At 40.7% G+C, this 20,414-nt stretch overlaps 2 protein-coding genes across 3 annotated transcripts; both read right to left on the bottom strand.

Annotated features, from left to right (window-relative positions):
- Positions 1 to 7,523: 7,523 nt before the first annotated feature.
- On the bottom strand, positions 7,524 to 17,039 carry LOC308146825 (uncharacterized protein). The gene is made up of 15 exons (XM_080518761.1): positions 16,919 to 17,039; positions 15,861 to 15,935; positions 15,711 to 15,773; positions 15,550 to 15,618; positions 15,269 to 15,331; positions 15,144 to 15,188; positions 14,806 to 14,877; positions 13,622 to 13,705; positions 13,398 to 13,451; positions 13,266 to 13,307; positions 10,916 to 10,993; positions 10,782 to 10,821; positions 10,657 to 10,702; positions 8,898 to 9,312; positions 7,524 to 8,138 (listed from the first exon to the last, which is right to left on the bottom strand). The coding sequence occupies exons 1-15, from the start codon at positions 16,955 to 16,957 to the stop codon at positions 7,656 to 7,658; spliced, it is 1,668 nt and encodes a 555-aa protein (XP_080374887.1). The 5' UTR covers positions 16,958 to 17,039; the 3' UTR covers positions 7,524 to 7,655.
- Positions 16,994 to 20,168, bottom strand: LOC308146827 (uncharacterized protein). Of its 2 annotated transcripts, XM_080518764.1 has the most exons (9): positions 20,039 to 20,133; positions 19,190 to 19,266; positions 18,974 to 19,046; positions 18,824 to 18,883; positions 18,710 to 18,754; positions 18,532 to 18,591; positions 18,395 to 18,454; positions 17,306 to 17,365; positions 16,994 to 17,205 (listed from the first exon to the last, which is right to left on the bottom strand). In XM_080518764.1, exons 3-9 carry the CDS (start codon positions 19,043 to 19,045, stop codon positions 17,140 to 17,142), a joined length of 423 nt encoding a protein of 140 aa, XP_080374890.1. In that variant the 5' UTR covers position 19,046; positions 19,190 to 19,266; positions 20,039 to 20,133; the 3' UTR covers positions 16,994 to 17,139. The 2 variants fall into 2 exon arrangements, with proteins under 2 accessions (XP_080374890.1, XP_080374889.1); XM_080518763.1 differs by lacking the exon at positions 19,190 to 19,266 and having other exon boundaries at positions 16,995 to 17,205; positions 20,039 to 20,168.
- Positions 20,169 to 20,414: the final 246 nt, after the last annotated feature.

Below are 20,414 nucleotides of genomic sequence, written 5' to 3'. Positions count from 1 at the left end.
AATACTGAGGTAAGTGGTGAAAAAATGGCTGAGGAATTTAATTCATTTTTCGTCAGTGTTGGCCCAAACCTGGCCAAATCTATACCACTACATAACGAAAATAAAAGCTGTACAGGTGAAAGCAGAGTCATGCAATCTCTATTTCTTGGCGAAGTCAGTGAGAGTGAAATTATTTCTACTGTCTCCAGATTAAAAAGTAAACATTCATGTGATAGTGATGGCTTAGATATGTACATTGTCAAAGAAACTATACATTGCATTGTAGGACCATTAAAATATGTTATCAATTTGTCTTTTAATACAGGTTTCTTTCCAGATAAAATGAAGGTGGCTAAGGTTGTCCCCCTTTTTAAATCTGGTGATAGGCATAGTCTTACAAATTACAGGCCTATATCTTTGCTTTCTCAATTTTCCAAAATTCTGGAGAAGCTTTTTGTTAATAAATTTGACAATTTCCTTGAGAAACATTCCTTGATACATGACAATCAGTTTGGGTTTCGAAGCACCCGCTCAACAGCTATGGCTTTGATGAAAATCACGGAGGACATTACAACAGAATTGGGGTATAAAAATCACACAGTTGGAGTTTTTATTGACCTTAAAAAGGCCTTTGACACGATCGATCACGGTATATTGATATCTAAATTACAGACGTATGGTATTAGAGGTGTAGTGTTAAACTGGATTAGTAGTTACCTAGAAAATAGACAACAATATGTAGAGCATATAGGCCATGAATCCAAGTTAGAAACAGTAAAGTGTGGAGTCCCTCAAGGCTCTGTGCTGGGGCCTAAACTCTTTACTTTATATATTAATGACCTCTGTGAGGAATCAAAGATTTTACGTTTTGTTCTTTTTGCGGATGATACAAATTTTTTTGTATCAGGGAAGAACTTAAGAACATTAATGAAAACTATTGAACAAGAAATGGTTCAACTTCAGAAATGGTTTAATAAAAACAAATTGTCCTTAAACTTAAGCAAAACTAAATTTATGTTGTTCACAAATCAACAATGCCCTGAAAGTGTTACTTTGACTTTAAATGGAATAAGTATTGAGAGAGTGTCAGAATTTAGGTTTTTAGGAGTCCTCATTGATGATAAATTTAAGTGGAAGTCACACATAGCTTACGTAAGAAATAAAATTTGTAAAAACATTGCAGTTTTGAGTAAAGTAAAATTTATGTTGAATTATAAGGCAATGAGAATCCTATATTGCTCCTTTATTTTGCCATACTTAATGTATGGTTTGGAGGTATGGGGAAATTGTTATGTTACAAATTTAATGCCCTTATTTATTTTACAAAAAAGGGCTATAAGAATAATTAATGGAGTTGCTCCAAGGGAACATACTACAGAACTGTTTCTGAGGTCAGGACTACTCAAATTGAAGGACTTGGTTTCTTTACAAACTTTATTAGTTGTTCACAAGGCAAAACACTGCCTGTTACCGCATGGACTGCAAGCGCTTTTTACAGTAAACAGTGAGACAAGCAGAAGAAATAATGACTTTAAACAACCTTTCGCAGGAAAAACCCTTAAACAAATGTGTGTTTCAGTATCTGGTGTGATACAGTGGAACTCTCTAGAAAATGATCTAAAATGTTGTTCAAATATTCTTCAATTTAAATATAAGTATAAACAGAGGACACTTAACTTGTACAGAGACGAATGTGAAAAACGTTAAAATTTACAACAATAATGATGATGATGACGGTGGTGATGTGGTGGTGCGGCGGTGGTGATGGGGGCGGTGGTGTATGTGTATGTATGTGTATATGTAATTGTTGTTTTTTTGTTGTTGCTTTTTTTTACATCGGTTAGGCCATCTAGTTTGTACGTTTTTCTTCAAGAATGGGGTTGGAGTTTATAAGATTTTTTTTCTTCATCCAACTCCTGTTCTTCTTTTCATGGAATGTATTGTTTGTTTGTTTTTTGTTGGATTGTTGCTTTATTTTAGGTTGCATTACCTTGAAAAAAGAATAAATAAAATGAAATGAAATGAAAAAAATTTATCAGCGACACGCCGCCTGAAAACAACATTTTGACTTCTGACTTGACAATGACGTGAATAAATGGACACGTGCTTCCTGAAAGCTAAGACGTCCATTACAGCTCTGTTGTGCAGCCGATCGCTTTGTGTACGTTGTTTACCTCCCGTGGGACGCAGGCTGAACGTGCTGCTCCTTGCAGATGGACGTCGTGTTACTGAGACATTGTGGTGTGAGAGTCAAGCTCTGAAGCTTCAATACTTTCTGCTGCCCAGTGGTATGCAGTACTCTGTTTTGAAGTATTTCCGAGGGAGAGAGAGAGAAAAGTTAAGAGCAGGTAAATATTTGTCGTGGGATCTCTTGTATAGTACTTGTAGGCGTGAGCGCAGTTATCTTCATGGCGGCTAAGAAAGGAAGACATATTTAAACTCCACTGGTATAGATAATGAGTTAGTGAGCCGATGGTGAACAATTTGGATTAGAATCATCAAGGAACTTTTATTTCTTGGGGGAGTTTGTTTGCAGTGTTGAGCATGCGGGGCTGTGTTATACGATTATAAGTATGCATGTTAAAAGTATGCAAGTAGAGAGTAATGGAGTTCAGTCTTTTCAGAGTCGTCAGTCGGGGACGTCAGTAGATCTTGCAGTACAAGGAACAAGTGTTGGCATCTTTACCTGCCTCCGTCATTCTCGGAAATGACTTGTTGTACCTTCTGACGGTGAGACGCTCATAACTGATCACAAGATTAATCGTGAAGTTCCTGAAAGAAGCTGTCATCCAGGTTTTTAGCGTGTGAGCTCATGCACTCAGCGCATGTTTATTCAGTCGTCCTGAGACACAACGTGAAACTTGTTTTGTCTGTATTGTTGTGTCCAATAGAATCAAGACCCGTGTGACAGAGCAAGAAATGACACAGATTTTGTGTTTCTGTTAGTCTTTTTTTCAGCAGTTTGAATTTTTTTTTTTTTCTTTCACAATATTTTTTAACAAAAACAGCACTTTGGATCCATTTGGAGATGTTTAAATCCCTCCCCCATGCTTCCCCGGTAGGCTGTGATGCCATAAGTGACTTTAAGTTTACGGCTGTGTAAATGAAATTGTGATGCGTCTCTTGCCGATGGAGAGAGGGAGAGCTTTTTTTCAACATGCAAAGTGGCATTATTGGCCTTTAATGGAGTGCCCGTGGTTTCTAAATCCTGAATCTGTAGGAACCTGAAAAACTCGCCCTTGCAAAACAGTGTCGCGCCTCTAAACAAATCATCTTAGCCTTGTGAGCCCTTTAAACCCAAGGTCATCCCAGCCTGGCGGGAAGTCTGGATTACTTGACGTAGAGGTGGGGGGGGGGGGGGGGGGGGGGGGGGGGGGGATTAATGCAAAAGCCAATGGCAGAAACAGGTTAACCGATTTGGTAAAAGACACTTAGAAAGAGAAGGTTCAATGTGAAGCAAAGCAACTTCACGGCCGTATTTGATAGTAAAATAGGAATCATTTGCAACGGAGTCATAATAGTTTGGGTAGGATATTTATTTTGATAAGGGCAACCTTACCTACCCAAGCAAGGTAAAGAGGGGCCTCCAACAGTCCAGATCTGCTTCTATAGAAGCTCAATAGGGGAAGGAAAATTGGATCGATCCAATACAGGTGTGATCCAATTTCCCAGGTAAAGAAAACCTGCAGGAGACCAGCAAAACTCGAAGGACGTAGCTTTAGTGGAGGCACATGTCAACGAGCCCAGGGGCGTGGGTTTAGATTTTTCAAAGTTAACTTTCTATCCTGAAAAGGTTCCAAATGCTCAAATGACCTTGATCAGACATGGACTAGAGATTTTGGGGTTAGACAAGTGAATGAGTATGTCATCTGTATATAATGTCATCTTATGTTAGCTCAAGATACCGGATTTTGTTGTAATTGTCCATCTTACTGCTCTTAAAAAGTTCTCCATCAGAGCACTTTTAATTAAAAGTCAGATTGTTGTTACGGTAACTCTCAACTATAAAACTACCAAGTCGGCGGCGTTTCAGAAAAGCTGTGCTTTACGCCCGTTTCCATCGACACGGAGTTGAAGCATTTTCAAGAAGTTACACCTGGGAGGTGTTTTCAAAAAAGTCGCATTTTCATTTACCGTTGTCATGTCAACGGACACCACTCCCTTTTCACTTGAAACCCTAATTGATCCAAATTCCGAGCTTGTGCCACCATGAAATTTCAACTGACGAGTGACAACAACCTGCATAACGCTGGCCGCCGGCAGCCTCGTCATGTGTCGCGCATTGTGTTTTCAGAAAGCAATCGCTCGGCCTGCATTTCCTTAAGTGTCGCAGCCGAAACGAGATCTCTTCCTATTTAGTCAAGGTTTATGTCAACAATATTTTAGACGCACAGAAATCCAGCCCTGCTTGTTCATCCACATAAATGCGGCTCTGTGTTGAGCTTCCTTATTTTGATTACAGGAAATGTGGCATGTAACTCTTGGCATGAGAGTTTGGGCAAGTGTGGTGGCTTTCTTTCTTCTTTTTTTTTTTGTTCTCAAGAAATTCCTGCTGGATTTACTCAAGTATTTCTATTCTATTTGATTTTATTTGTCAAATGGATACAGAAAACACAGCGTTGCATGTGCAATATTCTGCTTGCATGCAGTAGGCAACAACGCCAACACACACAAAGCCTTACTCTTCTTACCAGGCTGCATACTTCATGAATAAACCTCAGTGACCTACGCCCGTCACCTACCAGCAGCTTTATGTCTTCGTAAAAGTAACAAAGCCAAAACAGGACCGACATGTCGGATGGAATTCGTCTATTGACGTAAACAAAACCACAAACAAAAATGCCGCTTGACAGGCTAGTGGTGCCGATCGAGGTCACGTCTGGCCCGGGTTCGGCGTGTATCCACGCTGCCCCACACGATCTGCTGCCCGAGGCAAGGCTTCATCTTGGTGCCCCTCATATTGCAGCCAATTCCGCCACAAATGGCATTTTCTTTACACACTTAAAGAAAAATGAAACACAGTTTTACAGTTACGACCGAATTTAAAGAACGCCTGTGAACACTTATATTTATCATTGAATAAATTAGAATTCAATTAAATACAATAAGCAGGTTTCTTGCATTTTTCCAGTCTCTCTGACGAGTTTAAAGTCAGAAAGAAAACAGAAGCAGCAGAAGTTCTATAATGCATGTTTGTCTTTTTTTTTAATACATCAGCCACCTTCTTTTGATTTTTCTCTCCATTGACTAAGAATCTACAGAAGTAGTCATGTTGACACCTTCTTCTTTCGGAAAATACTTTGAAATACTTTAAAAGTGCATCTGTCGAGAGAAGATGAGCATTTTTGAAACAGTGACTATTTCACAAGTTAGTCATGTTGTGAACAAAAGAAATGTGCTGTGAAGCCCAGGTGATTTGCACACGAGTTGCATTACAGTGTAAATACTGTCTCATGAGCAAAAACAATTGCGGGGATTTTCTTTATCCTTGTGAATGTTGACGTAAGGGCTGGGTTGTTATTATTGGTAACTGCAAACAGTGTTATTGCAAAAGTCTGGGCCAAAATGACGTCAATATTCAGAGAATAGCCAGAAAAATATGCAAAATCTGTTCCTTCACGATTGATAATAGAAAACACTTCAGTTCAGGAAATAGCATGGCATCATGTTTTCTCTACAAAGCAGCAGAGCAAGCGCTTTAAACTATTAATCAGCAGGTGATAGAAAACAAACACTTTCAATCGACTCGGCTCGGTGTAAGATTACTAACTACACAATAACTTCAATAAGAAATATATGGAGGTCTTATCTAGCCTGCCATAGGACATACTTCACGAAATAAACTTTTTAATTCACTGGTTATTTCTTAACGCGAGAAAAATGTTTATCTCGTGAAAAAGCAGTGAAAATAAAAGAGTTAGGAGTTACGTAGTCACGTCATCCGTCCATAACAAGCTGGCATATCTGCGAGTGCCATTGATAATTAACCTAAGGCAAATTACCTATAATAATATAATGAAAATTATATAAATGATATAATGAAAATTATGTTTGATAAAGAAAAATAACACAAGTAATTAAAGCACAAGTTTTCTTATTTTTCTTATTTTTCTCTATTCATCTTAATTACAGCACCTGCAGCATTCGCCTCCACTGCCGATGGCCGGCCCGGCATAAAGCACTTGTCAAACAGAGCGCCGGGAAAAAAGCAAATACATGATTTCACTGCATCCGTGTGCCAAGGGACCGGAGACTGGTTTAACAGTGATGCACCACGGCAGGACAAATAGGTTTGGGAGTTGCTGAATTACTCACAAGGGTTCAATATGAAACGAAGAAAAGGGAATTTGGACACTGCTTTGGCATATTGTCCACTCAATACGCTGATTCGTTCGCTCTGATAAGAGGTTCTACCTGTAGACCTTCTTTTAGCGACACCACCTGAGAAAATGAGGTCTGTGTGTCACTGCTCAGTGGTAATTAAGAGACAACTTGTAAGCAAGGCGGGTATTTCGAACTCTCTCGGTGTGCCTTTGTTTATCTAAAGGAGTCTTTACAGCAGCTTATCTTATCTCATCAAAAAAAATAGATCTAGCCATGCAATATTGTCATTCTTCCGAGTCACAATTTGACATAGCTTTCTAAAAGAAGGGGGTTTAATTGAGTCTCCGGTGTATCTGTCGTAGCAGCCGTCAGCATAATCTGCCAGAGCGGTGGGTAAACAGGATGTGGGGAAAGTTTCCACGCCGCGTTGTTTCCAAACTCCAGCGATGACAATCTCGTGTAATCTTCGATGTGATAATAAAACCAGCCGCGGTGAACGTAGCGGCACGTTCCCACGGAAATTTGAGTCGGAGTGTTTTCAAAAAGTTGTGCTATCTGTGATTCAGAGTCGTGTAAACGGACGCCCAAAATGCAAAATCAGTTTTCAGGTTGAGCTTGAATAGTCCCGTTTGGCTTTTTTATTTTTATTAAGATCATTGTGATAATTTTTGCACTATTGACCTAAAGTAACTTTTCAGACATCCTAAGTTGTGACTTTTTTTTTCTTTTAGAAAAACGTATAAATTGTATGAACTTTAATACATTTATATTCATTCTATCCTTGTTCCATTGCAATTCCACTTTGTTGCTCGTCCATCATGTTTGATTTTCATACACGAAAATTGTTTTTCCAATAATATCCGGTTGATTCATTAAACTAAAGCTTAAGCTTAGAGTCAAAATAGACAACAAAAAAATAACAAATTGCTTAAGCTGATAATCACATGTTCTAGATGGGAGCTATTAAACATTCAATGGCAGCAGCTTTGACAGAATAAACCCCGCCTCCGTCAATTGGACAATATCAAAACCAGAATTCAAAACCAGACTTAATCTGGGTCGTGCGCCGCTGCCCGCAAACAAAGATCACACAGTGCGACCGGCCGCAGCTTTGTGAGAGAAAAAAACAAAACAAGGATCAAGTTACAAAGATAGACGGATAGAAAGCTTTTATTCATGAAACTCACATTAGACGTAAAGACAAAATGCACCAAGGTCACTTCTGGTTTTCGCACAATTAATTTAAATATAAATATTTATTAAAATCAAAACCTAAAAACGAGTGTTCACTAAAGTGCTGTAATAAGGGCTCCTAAAATCTGCTTCCTCTCCTTCCTTGCTAAAACCCAGCTTTACTCTTCCAGCTCGTAAAGTTTCTTCAGGTCGGACTTCAGCGCCTCTTCGTCCTCCTCCTCCTCCTCCACCTCCACCTCGATGCCGTCCATCGTGCTCTGCAGCTGCTCCTTGATGCGGTTCAGCTCCAGCAGGCCGCCCTGCAGGTCCGTGCACACGTCGCGGATCTTGGCGGCGAACTCCGTCTTGGCGCCCTTCTTCAGCTCCATGGAGTCCTTGGCGAGGAAGAAGACGTCGAGGGCGAGGAAGAGGCCCGACATCACCCCGGTGGTGACGCTCATCACCTGGGCGGCCTTGGCGGCGCTGCCGGCCACCGTCAGCACCTGGACCGTGTTGATCAGGCTCTCCGTGTTGATGACCAGCGCCTTGCCGGCGCGGCCGCCCTCCTTCATCACGTGCTTGACGTTTTGGTTCAGGTGCTTCTTGGCGATGCTCTCGGCGTACTGCTCGAAGTTCCACTCCTCCAGCGTCTCCATCCCTTCCTGTTGGCCACAAATCACCGAAGGACTTAAGAGGGTGTGGCTGCGCCACTTCGACGGTCTTCCAAAAAAAAAAAAAAACGTAGGCACAGTTTCCAACGACTCCAAGTGAAACACGTTTGGAGTGTTTGGTGTCTGAAAAACCAACAATAGCCCCCACTACTGGCCAGACATGCCAAAGACAACACAAATCAACGATTTCACTTGTTGTCGTGGAAACGGGGTTTCGGCGACCTCCATTCACAAGTCTTCTCCGGCAATCTCAAACACTCGTACTTTACCCATGACGCGGTACGACATTAATAAAAAATTTGGGGGGGGATGTTTAGATGATTTTTGTTTAGATTTTGGCTTTTTTCAACATAATAAAAGGTCTAATATAATCTTCCACAAGTATTTAATGATCTAAATGACTGAAAAAACCCAGTAATGGAAACATAGGACAGCATTTATTCAGAATAAAAGCCTTTGGTTGCAGGTTTTGTGTGATTTTCATAAATATAAATGGATACTTGATACAAACTAACACTTTCAATTACAGCTGTAAAAGATCTTTTACCATTTTGATACATTATAGGCAGGTTGTGACAAGTTTTCCGTTACTTTCTTTCCTAACCAGTGCAAAAATCCAAACTTGTATCCGTTTCAGCCGAGGGCCAGAGCAGCTCAAAATGGACAAAACCACCAGGACGCCTTCGCTCCCCCTCCAGGAAACCTTGATTTTAAAGTGACGACGTGGAAAAACCTGCCCCGAGTTCTCACCTGCAAAAACTCCAGGCAATCTTTGATGTCCTGAATGTCGTCCTGGTAATCCTGGATCATCTTCTCCACCTTCTTGCGGTCCGTCTTGGAGTGGACCGTGTCGCTGATGTTGGCCGAGGCCGACGCCACGCCGCCCGCCGTGGCGATGCCGATGCCCACCGCCGTGACGATGAGCGACGTGCCCGCGGTGAACGGCGCCAGGATGAGGCCGGTGATGGTGGTGACCGAGCCCGCCACGCTGGCCACGCCGCCGCCCACGCTGGCCTTCACCGCCTTCTTGTGGAAGTTGTCCGCCGCGTCGGCCAAGGCCAGCAGCTCCAGGATGCGCTGCTGCAGGGAGGCGCCGCGCTGGTTGAAGAAGCGCACGAAGAGACGCGCCGCCATGAAGACTCGGTCGGCTGCTTCTTCCACCACTCTGGCCGGAGGAAACACGATTTTTGAGAAGATTTGAGAAAGAAAGTTGACCGTATACGAGTTGTGTGCATAAAACTAAACATTATAAGCACCAACCTTACTATTTATTTATCTTGCTTTTATCTCGTGCTTATTTCTAAGTGCCCATGTTCCGCTCTGTGTTTTACTTTATGTCTTGTACCCAGATATTTTTACTTTTATTTCTATTCTAGTTTATAATATTCGTATGTACCAGATTGCTGCAACAAAACAATTTCCCTTCGGGGATGAATAAAGTAATTATCCATCTATCTATCTATCTATCTATCTATCTATCGAACAATAAAAGTAGACGGAGCTGGAACATTTTTATGCGGCGTCTTTCCCACCCGTTTCCATGGAGACGATGTTGAAGCATTTTAAAAAGTTGTGTCTTTACGAGTTTCCTCAGTTGGCGCAATAAATGGACATTGGCAACTTTGATCAGTGTCGTCTGACCGAGGAAATGAGTAACTTTTTTTTTAAGTACTGGGGGCTTAACCCTATTACGTCGATATGACGTTACGTGAATGAATAAAGGGAAAACGGCCAAGATGAAAGGAAACCGGAATTTATTAAAGGCTGCAAATTGCTTGTAGGTTATTTAACAGAAATCATCCACAGAAAGTTCAGGTGAAACTCATTTTCTTTTGGGTTTGCAAGTAGAACAGAGCAAACTGCTGTTCAGGAATAAAGCAAATAAATAGAAGATGACTAAACAAGCTTTCATATTCATACGTTCAACCCTCACATGAAGTACATTCCTAGGTGGCGTCTTTCCTTTGTGAACGAGGTTAAACATCCTTATAAAACACCATTCGAAAGAAAAGACAGGAAACTGGTTATATAAATGGATGATTAATACCCAATGATCATCATCATCATGATGAAACGACATTAAATTCTCTCTATTTCTGGGGGTTTATTTCAGAATGTGTCATTTAATTGTGGAGTTTCGCTTTTTACATTGAGGGTTGTTTGTTTGTCACAATGGGGAAATACCGAGTTGGAGAACAGGAGAGGGTTGAATAAGTAATTAAAAATAATTCCCGTACGGTTAGGGTTGGTACTTTCTATGCACTGTGACGTGTGTATGATCTGATAGACACTTTCTGGTAAACGTAACAAGTACAAAAGGAAATTGCACGACATTACGATCCATTCTTCCTCTTATTCTTTCTCACAGGTGTGAATTAAAGCCAATAAATAAATAGATTTCAGGTTGTACAAGATTAAATCGAGGGACCAACTAACTGGGATTTTAAATATCCTTAATGTCAGAGGCTCTTTTTTATCCTTTTAAACAGTCTTGTGCTAAAATACTCACTCTTCGGCTTCATCCTCTTTCATTGCCTCGTTCCACTCGTCCCATCCTGAGACACAAAACAGGAAGTGAGTACATTTAAAAAGGGTTCCAGTAAACTCGCCGGCCAGTCGGTTATGAAGCGTTACCTTCCACGGTTCTCCACCACGACAGGAGGCCGTCTTCATCCTGGAACCGAGGAGTTTGAGACGTGTTGGGTTATTTCTGATTACAGTACGGAAAAACACACAGCGTCAATGAAAACACGTGGGGCGGAGCGTACGTCCAGAGGGTCCTGGAAGGTCCCTTCACTGGGGACGGGGACTTCTGCCATCTCCAAGGTCTGGACCTCCACCACCTCCTGAAAGAGAAGATGCACAATGACTGGACACAAATCGAAACGTTTCAGTGCAAACATATAGAAAACATGCATGAAAATGTAATATCTTTAAAGGAAGTAAATTATTATTATTATTTTTTTTTTTTTTTTTTTTTTTTTTATTATTTTTTTTTTTTTAATTGTGCCAATTTTAAACAATCTATTTGAGTCCAAATAGTCTGATTCAGTGCGGCTGCAACAGAATCTGCGATGATTGTGAACATTATTTACTTTCTTGGTGGCCAAGTTTGAAAACTTCACAGTTCAGATTTAATTTAGGCACAATATTTAGGGCCCCGTTTACACAGTGATGATTTTTTAAGTAAAAACGCAAAACCTTTGTTCTGTTTTTGCATGACCAATAAACGACCTTAGTCTTGTTCCACTTGGAAAATGATATTAGTTTTTGTCTTTTTAATAACGCCTGCAAAACTGGTTTATTGCTTGTAACACAGAAGGTTGCTTTTTTTTTTTTTTTTTTTTTTTTAAAGAAGTTGTCTGTAATTGTTCTATTTATGATATCTATATAATGTTTTATCCTCAGTTTTATGCATTTGTGATTTGTTTTATTCTTTTATGGACTCCTATGTCTGCAATAAAGATGATGACTCATCAAATAACTATACAACTTTAACAAGGGATGGGATAGGACTTATTTTTTCACTGTTCAAATATAATTAAAAACAAAGAGCTCACATCAATTAAAAAAAAATGTAAATGATTAATTCAACTGCACCATAGACTTCTATAAAACTATAGTATATAGGTCTATGTTCTTCACGCTCTTACATGGTCAAACGTGACTTCAGTGTAAAACACGGCATCTGGATGTAAACACACACGCTGCCACAAATCAACCTCGGCCCGATACTACAATACATTATGGGATTTTTCTTTTAATCGAATTAACTTCGGGATCAACTCTGCGAGGCAGGTTCACGTCGGGGACCGGGACTAAAATCCCGGAGTGTGTGTGTGGCGGCCCTCAAGGCCACAAAATGTTCTCAGCCACGTGTTGAGTGTCAAAATCCAAACGCTCCGACGTGGTGCGACACAGAGCTTAAAAAACACAACTATGTACTTCAGTGCCCAAGAAAAACACTTTCCTGTCCCGTCAGCGACGCACGCTGGTGCCGCCTCCAGGAAGTTGTACCGCAAACTGATACTGGAGAAGCTGTTCCCATAAAAGAAATAAATCTGCGCGGGCCAAAAATAAACTTCTGTGCTGGATAATCTGCAGGTTTGATCGTCACTTCATGTTCGACTGCATTTTTCAGTGCATCTCTAATTGGTTTTATGTGACATCTTCCTTTTCCTGAGGCACTGAATTTTAGGTTTTCATTACCTTTAAGCCATAATCGTCAACACTACAAAAAAATTAAAGCTTGAACTATTTCACTCCATGCGTCATGAATCTATAGTTCTATATTGAAGTTTTTTCATTGATAACTCATCGTGTTGTGATCAGAGACTGTTCCGGGCAGGAAACGCAGGCAGGCGTGGCGAAAAAAGGAAAAAAGAAAAAATGGCTGAAGTATGATGAATAATTGCAGTCTGTTACATACAAAAGAGAATTACAGACTCGTGAGAAACTAAATTATAGGAGGTACTTTTTTCCCATCACGCACTAAAAGAGTAAAAAAAAAAAAAAAGTAATCTAAGTAGGTTGCATTAGTAGCAGAAACAAAATTGCATTAATGAATGACGTTTTGAAAACTTTGCTATTTGGAGTCTAGAATTCTACCACTAGAAAACCATGAAAACACACAAATAAATCAGACTTTTGTCACATCGGCGATATAGAATGAACTATTAGAAAACAGGGAAATTCTTCGTAAACTCAGATGTTCTGAAGCGGTGAGCAAATCCCGTCAGAATTCTGTGATTTAATGTGATTATATGGGCAAATGATTCGGGGTCGACCAGATGAGACGATTTCACCTTGTAATTGGACTTTTTTGCCTGATAATTCGTTTTTCCCGCCTATATATTTGGCCCAAATACTCCTCTGTAGTTACTGAAAGGTAAAAGCTGTTCTAACATGTTTATTGTAAAGATATTGACTTTCCCAGTTCATTAAAAAGAAATAATGGATCTATAGTTTTAGTCACACGCTGTTCAAACAGTTCAGCGTAGGAAAGGAGTTACTCTTTAAATGCCATTCATCACAGTGTCTATTTATGTGTGCGCTATATCATTTTATTCACTTTAATTAAATGCGTAATGTACATTTTGCCCATGTAGACGAACCGACCTGTGGCGGCGCTTGACTGTCAGAAGACGTCCCCGTCGAGTCCTGCTGAGTCAAACACACAGTCAAAGAACAGATAGAAAAATCGAGTGAAAACTGAAAAAAACGATAAGAAGTAATGTACGTCAACCTCACCTTTGTTCCCGAGCCAAATAACGCAGAGGGAAGAATCCTCTTCAATTTGAATGTCTACAGGAGGAAGAAAATATTCTTCAGAATCTGCATGCATGTGCAGACAAACTATATGGTGGCAAAACAAAACCAAATCTTTTAAATGTGTTTGTTTTGTGTGTATTTAGAACACTTGACGATGACCGATGAAGACGCGATGCTGCAGGGATCTCGATACGCTCACGTACCATAGTTCTCCTCTTCGGCGCCACAGCCGGCTGGGATTGCAGCTCGGCGCCGGCGTCTGCGTCTGCGTCCACGTACCAAACCGACTGGGGGAGGAGGAGAGCGAAACACGGTTCTAGTCTGGGCTTTTTTTTGGGGGGGGGGGGGGACTTCAGGGGGAATTTCTAACCCCCGAGAAGAAGGATTTACACAAGCGATCAATTTCTCCAGAAGATTGCATAACAATGGTTTTGTTTAAACCTCATCGCAGTGCCACGCCCACGACCCTGTTAATGACCGATGTGATGCGAGGAATTCGCCATTTCCACATTTAACCACAGTGACTCACCCGTTTCATCAAAACTTGTGGTGAAGATTTACGGAAGTTAGTTTCCATTTCCCTAAACAATTGTTTCGCCTTTCTTTTCTAAAAAGGTGACTCAAATCTTACTAGTGACTCACGGTTTGTTTTCTTATTTAATGTTACTCAACAGCTCTGAGGAAGAGAGACTCACTAAATCTAAATGAAACCGATGAAGACTTAACCTTTTTACCAATGTTGCAGCGCGGCGGTGTTTTTAGTCCTGATGGTTCACGTAAGATTTATTTATCTGTTGATTTGAGCAGTATACATTCTGCTCAAAAGGAGTGGGCTGAAGCAAGAAGCTTCTGAGCCCCTACCCCCGAATTCAATGCAATAAAAAGTGAATTTTACACATCACGCCGAGTCTGTCAAAACATCCTGCTTAAAGCAAATTAAAACAACATTGTGGCGACTGAGTTCACGTTAGGCACAGGGGTGGGCAACCCTGGTCCTCGAGGGCCGCGGCCCTGCACGTTTTAGCAATTAGTGGCTCCTTGTCAAGCGTTCTGCAGAGCCTCATCATGATAACAGGTGTGTTTGAGCAGGGAAACATCTAAAACGTGCAGGACTGCGGCCCTCCAGGAACGGATTTACGCGACTAATTTGCTTTTTATTTGATATTTTTTAATAATCGAGTCCTACTTCATCCATCACAACTTCCTGGGAAGAAAAACTTTGGTGGTTTTGATTTATCTTGACAACAAGTGTTTGGCGAACTGCTTCTCGTATCCTTAATGAGGCACCGTTGTTTCACCGAGGTCAGTTTGGCTGGAAGAAACTTTTTTCACCGTTCAGACTCATTTTAACAACGAGGAAATCAGAATCAAAGACCCCGAAGCTCACGTGTCTTTCTATCGCGTGGTCGTCCAAACTTCCGGAACTGGAGGAGTCGTCGCTGTGAATCGCTTCGTTTGGCTGAAAGAAGAAAACGACAAATGAGGATTTTTTTGGGGGGGGAGTTTGCTTATGAGACGTCCTCGCCGATGATCGGACACAGTGCAATGGCATCTTTGGTTTGGCACGGGAGAGCGTCGAGGCGTGGATTTGAGTGAGCAGCTGACAGAGCTCCGCTTGCCAAACCCATCAGCCATTAATCAACATGAGCCGGTGATTAGTGCGTGTGCGTCACGGCAATAAATTAAAATGGAGAGAGATGGTTCACATTCCTCATAAACTCTCACCTCTGTGGCCGTGGAGGAAAGGGCGGAGTCCGTCTCGTCAGCCACCTGCGGCACGACAGAATCAACAAGTTAAAGACACCAAGTTTGTGATGGAGGGTTGAGACGTTCCGCCGTTTGTGCGATACCTGCGCGGCAGATCTGAAGGGGTTTACTTTCTGCATCATGCCTCTGAATCCCACCGACTGGGTCTAAAGAAAGAGGCGAGAAAAAAACACATGGATACAATTATTGTGTTTGTGTGGCTGCGAAGATGAAAAAAAACGATGACTCCAAAAACGGGCAAAGGCCGAACATGTGTGTTTTGGCACCATCTGGTGGCGGTTCGAAGAATTGCATGCACTAACAGTGGACAGTTTATTCGACTTATAAGAATTTGTTTTCATGACACTGTCAAACACAAAGCTACCTGCTTCTCTGGCAAGTCTGTCAAGCTTCCACTGCTGGAGGAGAGCTCGCCGTGTAAAGGCCGGGCGTCCTGAAAGCAGACAAAACCACAGTGGTTGTGGTCGTTTCTAAACAAGTACACAAGTAAACAAGCCTCAACGTAATCCGTGTGACGCGCGTTACCTTCGGCTGTGACGATTTGAAGGGGTTAACCTTCTGAATCATCCCTGTGATCGTACCAGGAGTCTGAAAAAGGTGGAAAAACAACATCAATATGTGCGAGAAAACTCAGATTTTGAATCGGCGCGTCAAGCAGGAGAAGACCGGGGTTACCTGTTGTTTGTCTGGAGCTTCTTTCTCGATCTCTTCGGGGTCTGGAGAATCTTCTTGGAGTTCATTTTTTGGAACCTAAAAATAAAAAAATTAAAATATTCATGTTACACTAAATCGTTAAACTCACTAAAACAAAGACATGACAAATAGAGACTGGACAACTAATGCAACTGGACAAGAAAAAAACAACATTTGAATTTAGGTTAATTATATGATATAATTAGAATCGTTTTTGCATCTTCACCTCAGAAAAGATTTGCATTTACACTGCAGCATTAGAAGACCATGTCTATTTACACGGAAACAGCAGAAACGCTTAAAACAACGGAGTTATCCTGCAGGGCCACGAGTCGGCGCCGTTGGTTTGTTTTGTAACGAAACAAGATACGGAACATGCGTGCTACATGCTAAAGAGTTTTAGAGCTCATTCAATTTCACAGATGCATATAAAGTAGCGATCAGTGTTCAATGAAAGTAACATAACCTAAAACTAATCGGTCAGGAAGTTTATATAGCGTTATAGGAAAACAGCTATAGGCGAGGTTTTCTGGTCATTTCGCCAGAAACTTGCATTCAAATTTGCTTTGTTGAAATTGGAATAAGTTTAAGTGGAATTTGATTAATTTAGGGGGGGAAATATGGAAATCATCAATAATAAATACTCTGCATCACAAAGAGAAATGCTAAAGTTTAAATCAAAAAAGGTATTCAGGCATGATTTAACTCAAATGTGATGATTTAGAGGGGAAATTCAGTTTAATTTGTACAGAGATTAAATAATGATCAAACCTAAGAGAGCAATGGCTACAATCAGTCTGTATAAATCACTGTTTTTTGTTATTTGGGCATCAATAACACTGAAATATATTAAGAAAAATGAAATCTGATTTGCAACGATAAAAGATGTAAAAGGGTAGAATTAAAAAGCGATACTTCTTCTCCGTACTGTTTTATTTTTTGTGTGCGTGTGTGTACATAAATAAGTTCACATTGCATGTTTTAAAGCCATTTAAAAAATGAACACGGGCAGCAGGTTGGACCCTGAAGACAAGCGGTACCTTTGCAGTGGACTTGAAGGGGTTAACTTTCTGCATCATTCCCTTTAACACACCAGGGTTCTGAAATCAAGAAAACCCGAAAATAAAACACCTGGTTGGCACAAATAATCAACGTTTCATCTTCACCTTAATGTACACTGTAACAATGTTTGCGATTAAGGTGAAGATGAAACGTTGTAGAACGTTAATTTCCTCGACATCAAAATAGACTTTGAGCCTTTTCACGCCTGTGTGGGATCCGGAACTTTCCCCTGATCCAGCGACTCCGACGAAGCAGCTTTGGTGACCTGAGAGAGAGACAATCACATGAGGACGTCACCCGTCCCGACACAAAACCTCCATTGTTCCGAGTCACGCTACCACCGCCACCGCCGCCGCCGCCTTTACCTGCGAGGTGGACTTGAACGGGTTGACCTTCTGCATGACCCCTTTAAACACGCCCGGGTTCTGAAAACACACCGCGAGTCACTTAACTGGCGCCGGAAGGATTTTACCGGCCGGCACGCAAAACTGTGGGTCGTAAATCAACCCGGGTGACGCGCGAGACAGACGGAGGGTGAACTTTCAGAACAATCGTACTCTGTAATTCAGTGGAGGAAGACGTGCCGGGGTAGGAAATGCCACGAATATAAAAAAAAAAAGGTGTTTACAGGACTTTCTTATTGCGGAACGACATCAAATTGTAATGCAACTTTGTAGGATTTACTTTCAGGGTTTCCATCAATAAAGAGTGTGATAAGATGGAAGTGGAAATCAGCCCATCGATAGAATAATGAAAATAATCAAGAAAATTGTCTTTTTTTTAATTCTATTTTATGTGACGCACAAAATAACAACTAAATAACGACGGTGAAATGAAAAATCAACATGCTTGAAAAGGATGTCAGTCTGCTTGCATCCTGTCAATCACATACTTATAAACACAATATCCTTCTCATGGATATTTAGCCTTAAAATAGTTCCAACATGTTTAAACGAATTGATTATTGAATAAGTGGATGCTAAAAACAAACATTTTTAATATATATCTATGTAGAAGGGGTGGGATTTAATAAGTTGTTAATACGTTCGTCCCCACTCTTTAACAGACGTGCAAACCAATTAAATGTAATTTATTCATTTAATTGTTTAATTTAATTATTAATGCAGTATTACACAAAGAAATCTGATTTTTTTACAGTGTTAACCTTATTTATCTATACAGTTGCATTATTATTCCCTTTACATTTCCCAAATAGCCTAAATTTGATCATTTGTCTTTAATTTCTACATTTCTTCAAGTTTTATCTCCAGTAGTTCCTGTAAATCTCACAATTAAAAATATTAGTTTCAGAAACTTGATGTCAGAGACTTAATGGATACTTGTCAGAACTGATTTTTGTTTCCCACAAACTATCATTTGATATTTTTGATGAGGAAAAAAGGAAAATTAGTTGCACTCCTGGTTATAAACTTCTACTGCAGATATAATGTCACCTGTGTGGCGTCTGTCTGCTCCTGTGGCTCTGAGGACGCTTGGCTGACCGAGGAGGACGCCTGAATAAAAACATGTTAGATGTACTTTTACATTTAAATTTGTTTGTTTTTTGTTGTTGTTTTGTCCTTGATTGTACCTGTGAAGAAGACTTGAACGGATTGACCTTGTTCATGACCCCCATCACTCCTGTCCTCTGCTGTAGTAAAATCACGAGTTTCAATACACTTTTCAGATTATTAATGGACATAACCATTTCAATAAAGATGAGCGTTTAAAAATCCTTGAAAGAAATCACAAAAATCTCTTCTTCTAACCTTGTTTCTGGGGTTCGTCTCACTTGAAACTCCATTGTTGTTTCCCTGGATTTAAAAAAACAATGTAGAATAGTGAATACGCAGACCTGTAGGATTACTAATCTGAGCATTTACCTGTGAGGCTTCTGTCATTCCTGCATCCTGTGTGTTCTGTGTGGCAGTACCATTAACATCCTGGTGAAAAACAAACAAAAAAATCAAATAAACTAGCAAATATATATAGACATGTATAAAACGTTATGTTTAGATTCTTCATTCTGATACCCGTTTATTGGGTCGAGGTGGGAGCTCTGGGGTCGGCGCTGTGGAGGCCTTTTCTCTTCTGAACATGTTCATTCTGAAATAAAAGTACAAACGTTGGACATGTATCTTCCCTCCCTGGACAGTGCTGTAGTCTGCTGCTACAATTCTGGGACTCGGTGTTGAATCACATCCACAAATTATGTTTTTATTTGTTTTTTGTACTTTGAATTTTAATACCTTGGGGCAGATTTGGACCCTCCAGGTGGGAGCTGAATTTGGTTCACAGGTTACACACCTCAACTATAAGGAGCATTCTTTTCAAAAATGAAAAAGAAGAAATACCAAACGAGTAAACCGGAGTTCAAGGTGCATACTCCAGTTTTACCAATATGTGCATTACATATTTGAAAAGGTGGTAGGAAGAAGTACAACTTATTTACCTTTCAAACCCAGAAGAGGTTGAAACTATGGATTATTTTGATAGAGCACAAATTTATATTATTCTTGTAACTGTAGAGAGAGTTTTCCAACATCTAAACCTTTTTGCCTTTTAATGTATGAAATGTACTTGACAAATAAAAGATTGGTTGATATAATCAACATCATTTCCTATTTTTAAAAAAGTAAAATTTCTTATATTGCCCTGCTGTAATGATCAAGCGCGTTTCATGACGTGAACTGCGTTAGAAAACTCCGCTCTTCGCGAGTTATCAAATATCCGAGCTTCCATTTGTGTACCTGAACGCACCAAACTCCAAACGTTCATCACCGCAATAAGCCTGAAATGTCATCCAACTAAAGTCTCTATAAAACTTTTACTGTGGTCCTCTTGTGAAAACAAACAACGCCGATTGAATGGACACATCCAGAGGAGTTGTATAAAGTCATTAACTGCATTTCTACTGGCACGGCACATTGAAACCAGCACGTTTAATCAAAAACCGCCTGAAAGTTGAACGCGGTTTGGCGCGAGCCGCTCTCGCCGAAACAGCGTCACGCTTCTCTTTTGTGCGTCCGGAGGAATGTTTGACAAGCCGCAGCAGAAAACACAACAAGCGGGACAACGAAGCAAAACAGGAAGCCTACCTCAGTGTGGGGCCGGAGAAACGAGGCAACGAGAATAACAACACGCAGAGAGGAGGATTAAAAAAAAAACAAAAACAAAGTAAAGTTTGTAGAGCCGGGTCTCTCACTTCCACGTCACGAGGCGGAGGAGTCAAACCGGTTTCACTGCACCTGACCGGGAAGCTCCGCGGCTCGGCTACCGGCAACAATACCGCTCTTTCTACTCCGATTTCACACAAGATTGAGTTTTGAGAGGAGAACAATACACTGAGCCGGTTCACGCCCTCAAATCTGTGAATAAAGATGCTTTATTTGTGCCACCTGTGTTACCTGGGTCACCTGTAGGGGGCGTGGCTTCGTTCGTTTAAAATCCACGCTCGCTCTCTTATAGAGATGA

This window comes from Blennius ocellaris, assembly GCF_963422515.1.
Source record: "Blennius ocellaris genome assembly, chromosome: 23".
NCBI classification, from domain to species: Eukaryota; Metazoa; Chordata; class Actinopteri; order Blenniiformes; family Blenniidae; genus Blennius; species Blennius ocellaris.
The sequence above is the reverse complement of the archived record's forward strand: the minus strand, read 5'-3'. Positions and strand labels throughout refer to the sequence as shown.

Bases quoted from the DNA above. Each gene is read 5' to 3' on its own strand.
- LOC308146825 (XM_080518761.1), bottom strand. From the start codon at position 16,957: ATGATGCAGAAAGTTAACCCCTTCAAGTCCACTGCAAAG. The intron at 10,703-10,781 runs GTAACGCTTCAT...TTTGTGTCTCAG, and splicing joins GTGGTGGAGAACCGTGGAAG to GATGGGACGAGTGGAACGAG. The intron at 9,313-10,656 runs GTGAGTATTTTA...TCCTCCGGCCAG, and splicing joins AAAGAGGATGAAGCCGAAGA to AGTGGTGGAAGAAGCAGCCG.
- LOC308146827 (XM_080518763.1), bottom strand. From the start codon at position 19,045: ATGAACATGTTCAGAAGAGAAAAGGCCTCCACAGCGCCGACCCCAGAG. The intron at 18,755-18,823 runs GTAAATGCTCAG...TTTTAAATCCAG, and splicing joins GAATGACAGAAGCCTCACAG to GGAAACAACAATGGAGTTTC. The intron at 18,592-18,709 runs GTTAGAAGAAGA...ATTTTACTACAG, and splicing joins AGACGAACCCCAGAAACAAG to CAGAGGACAGGAGTGATGGG.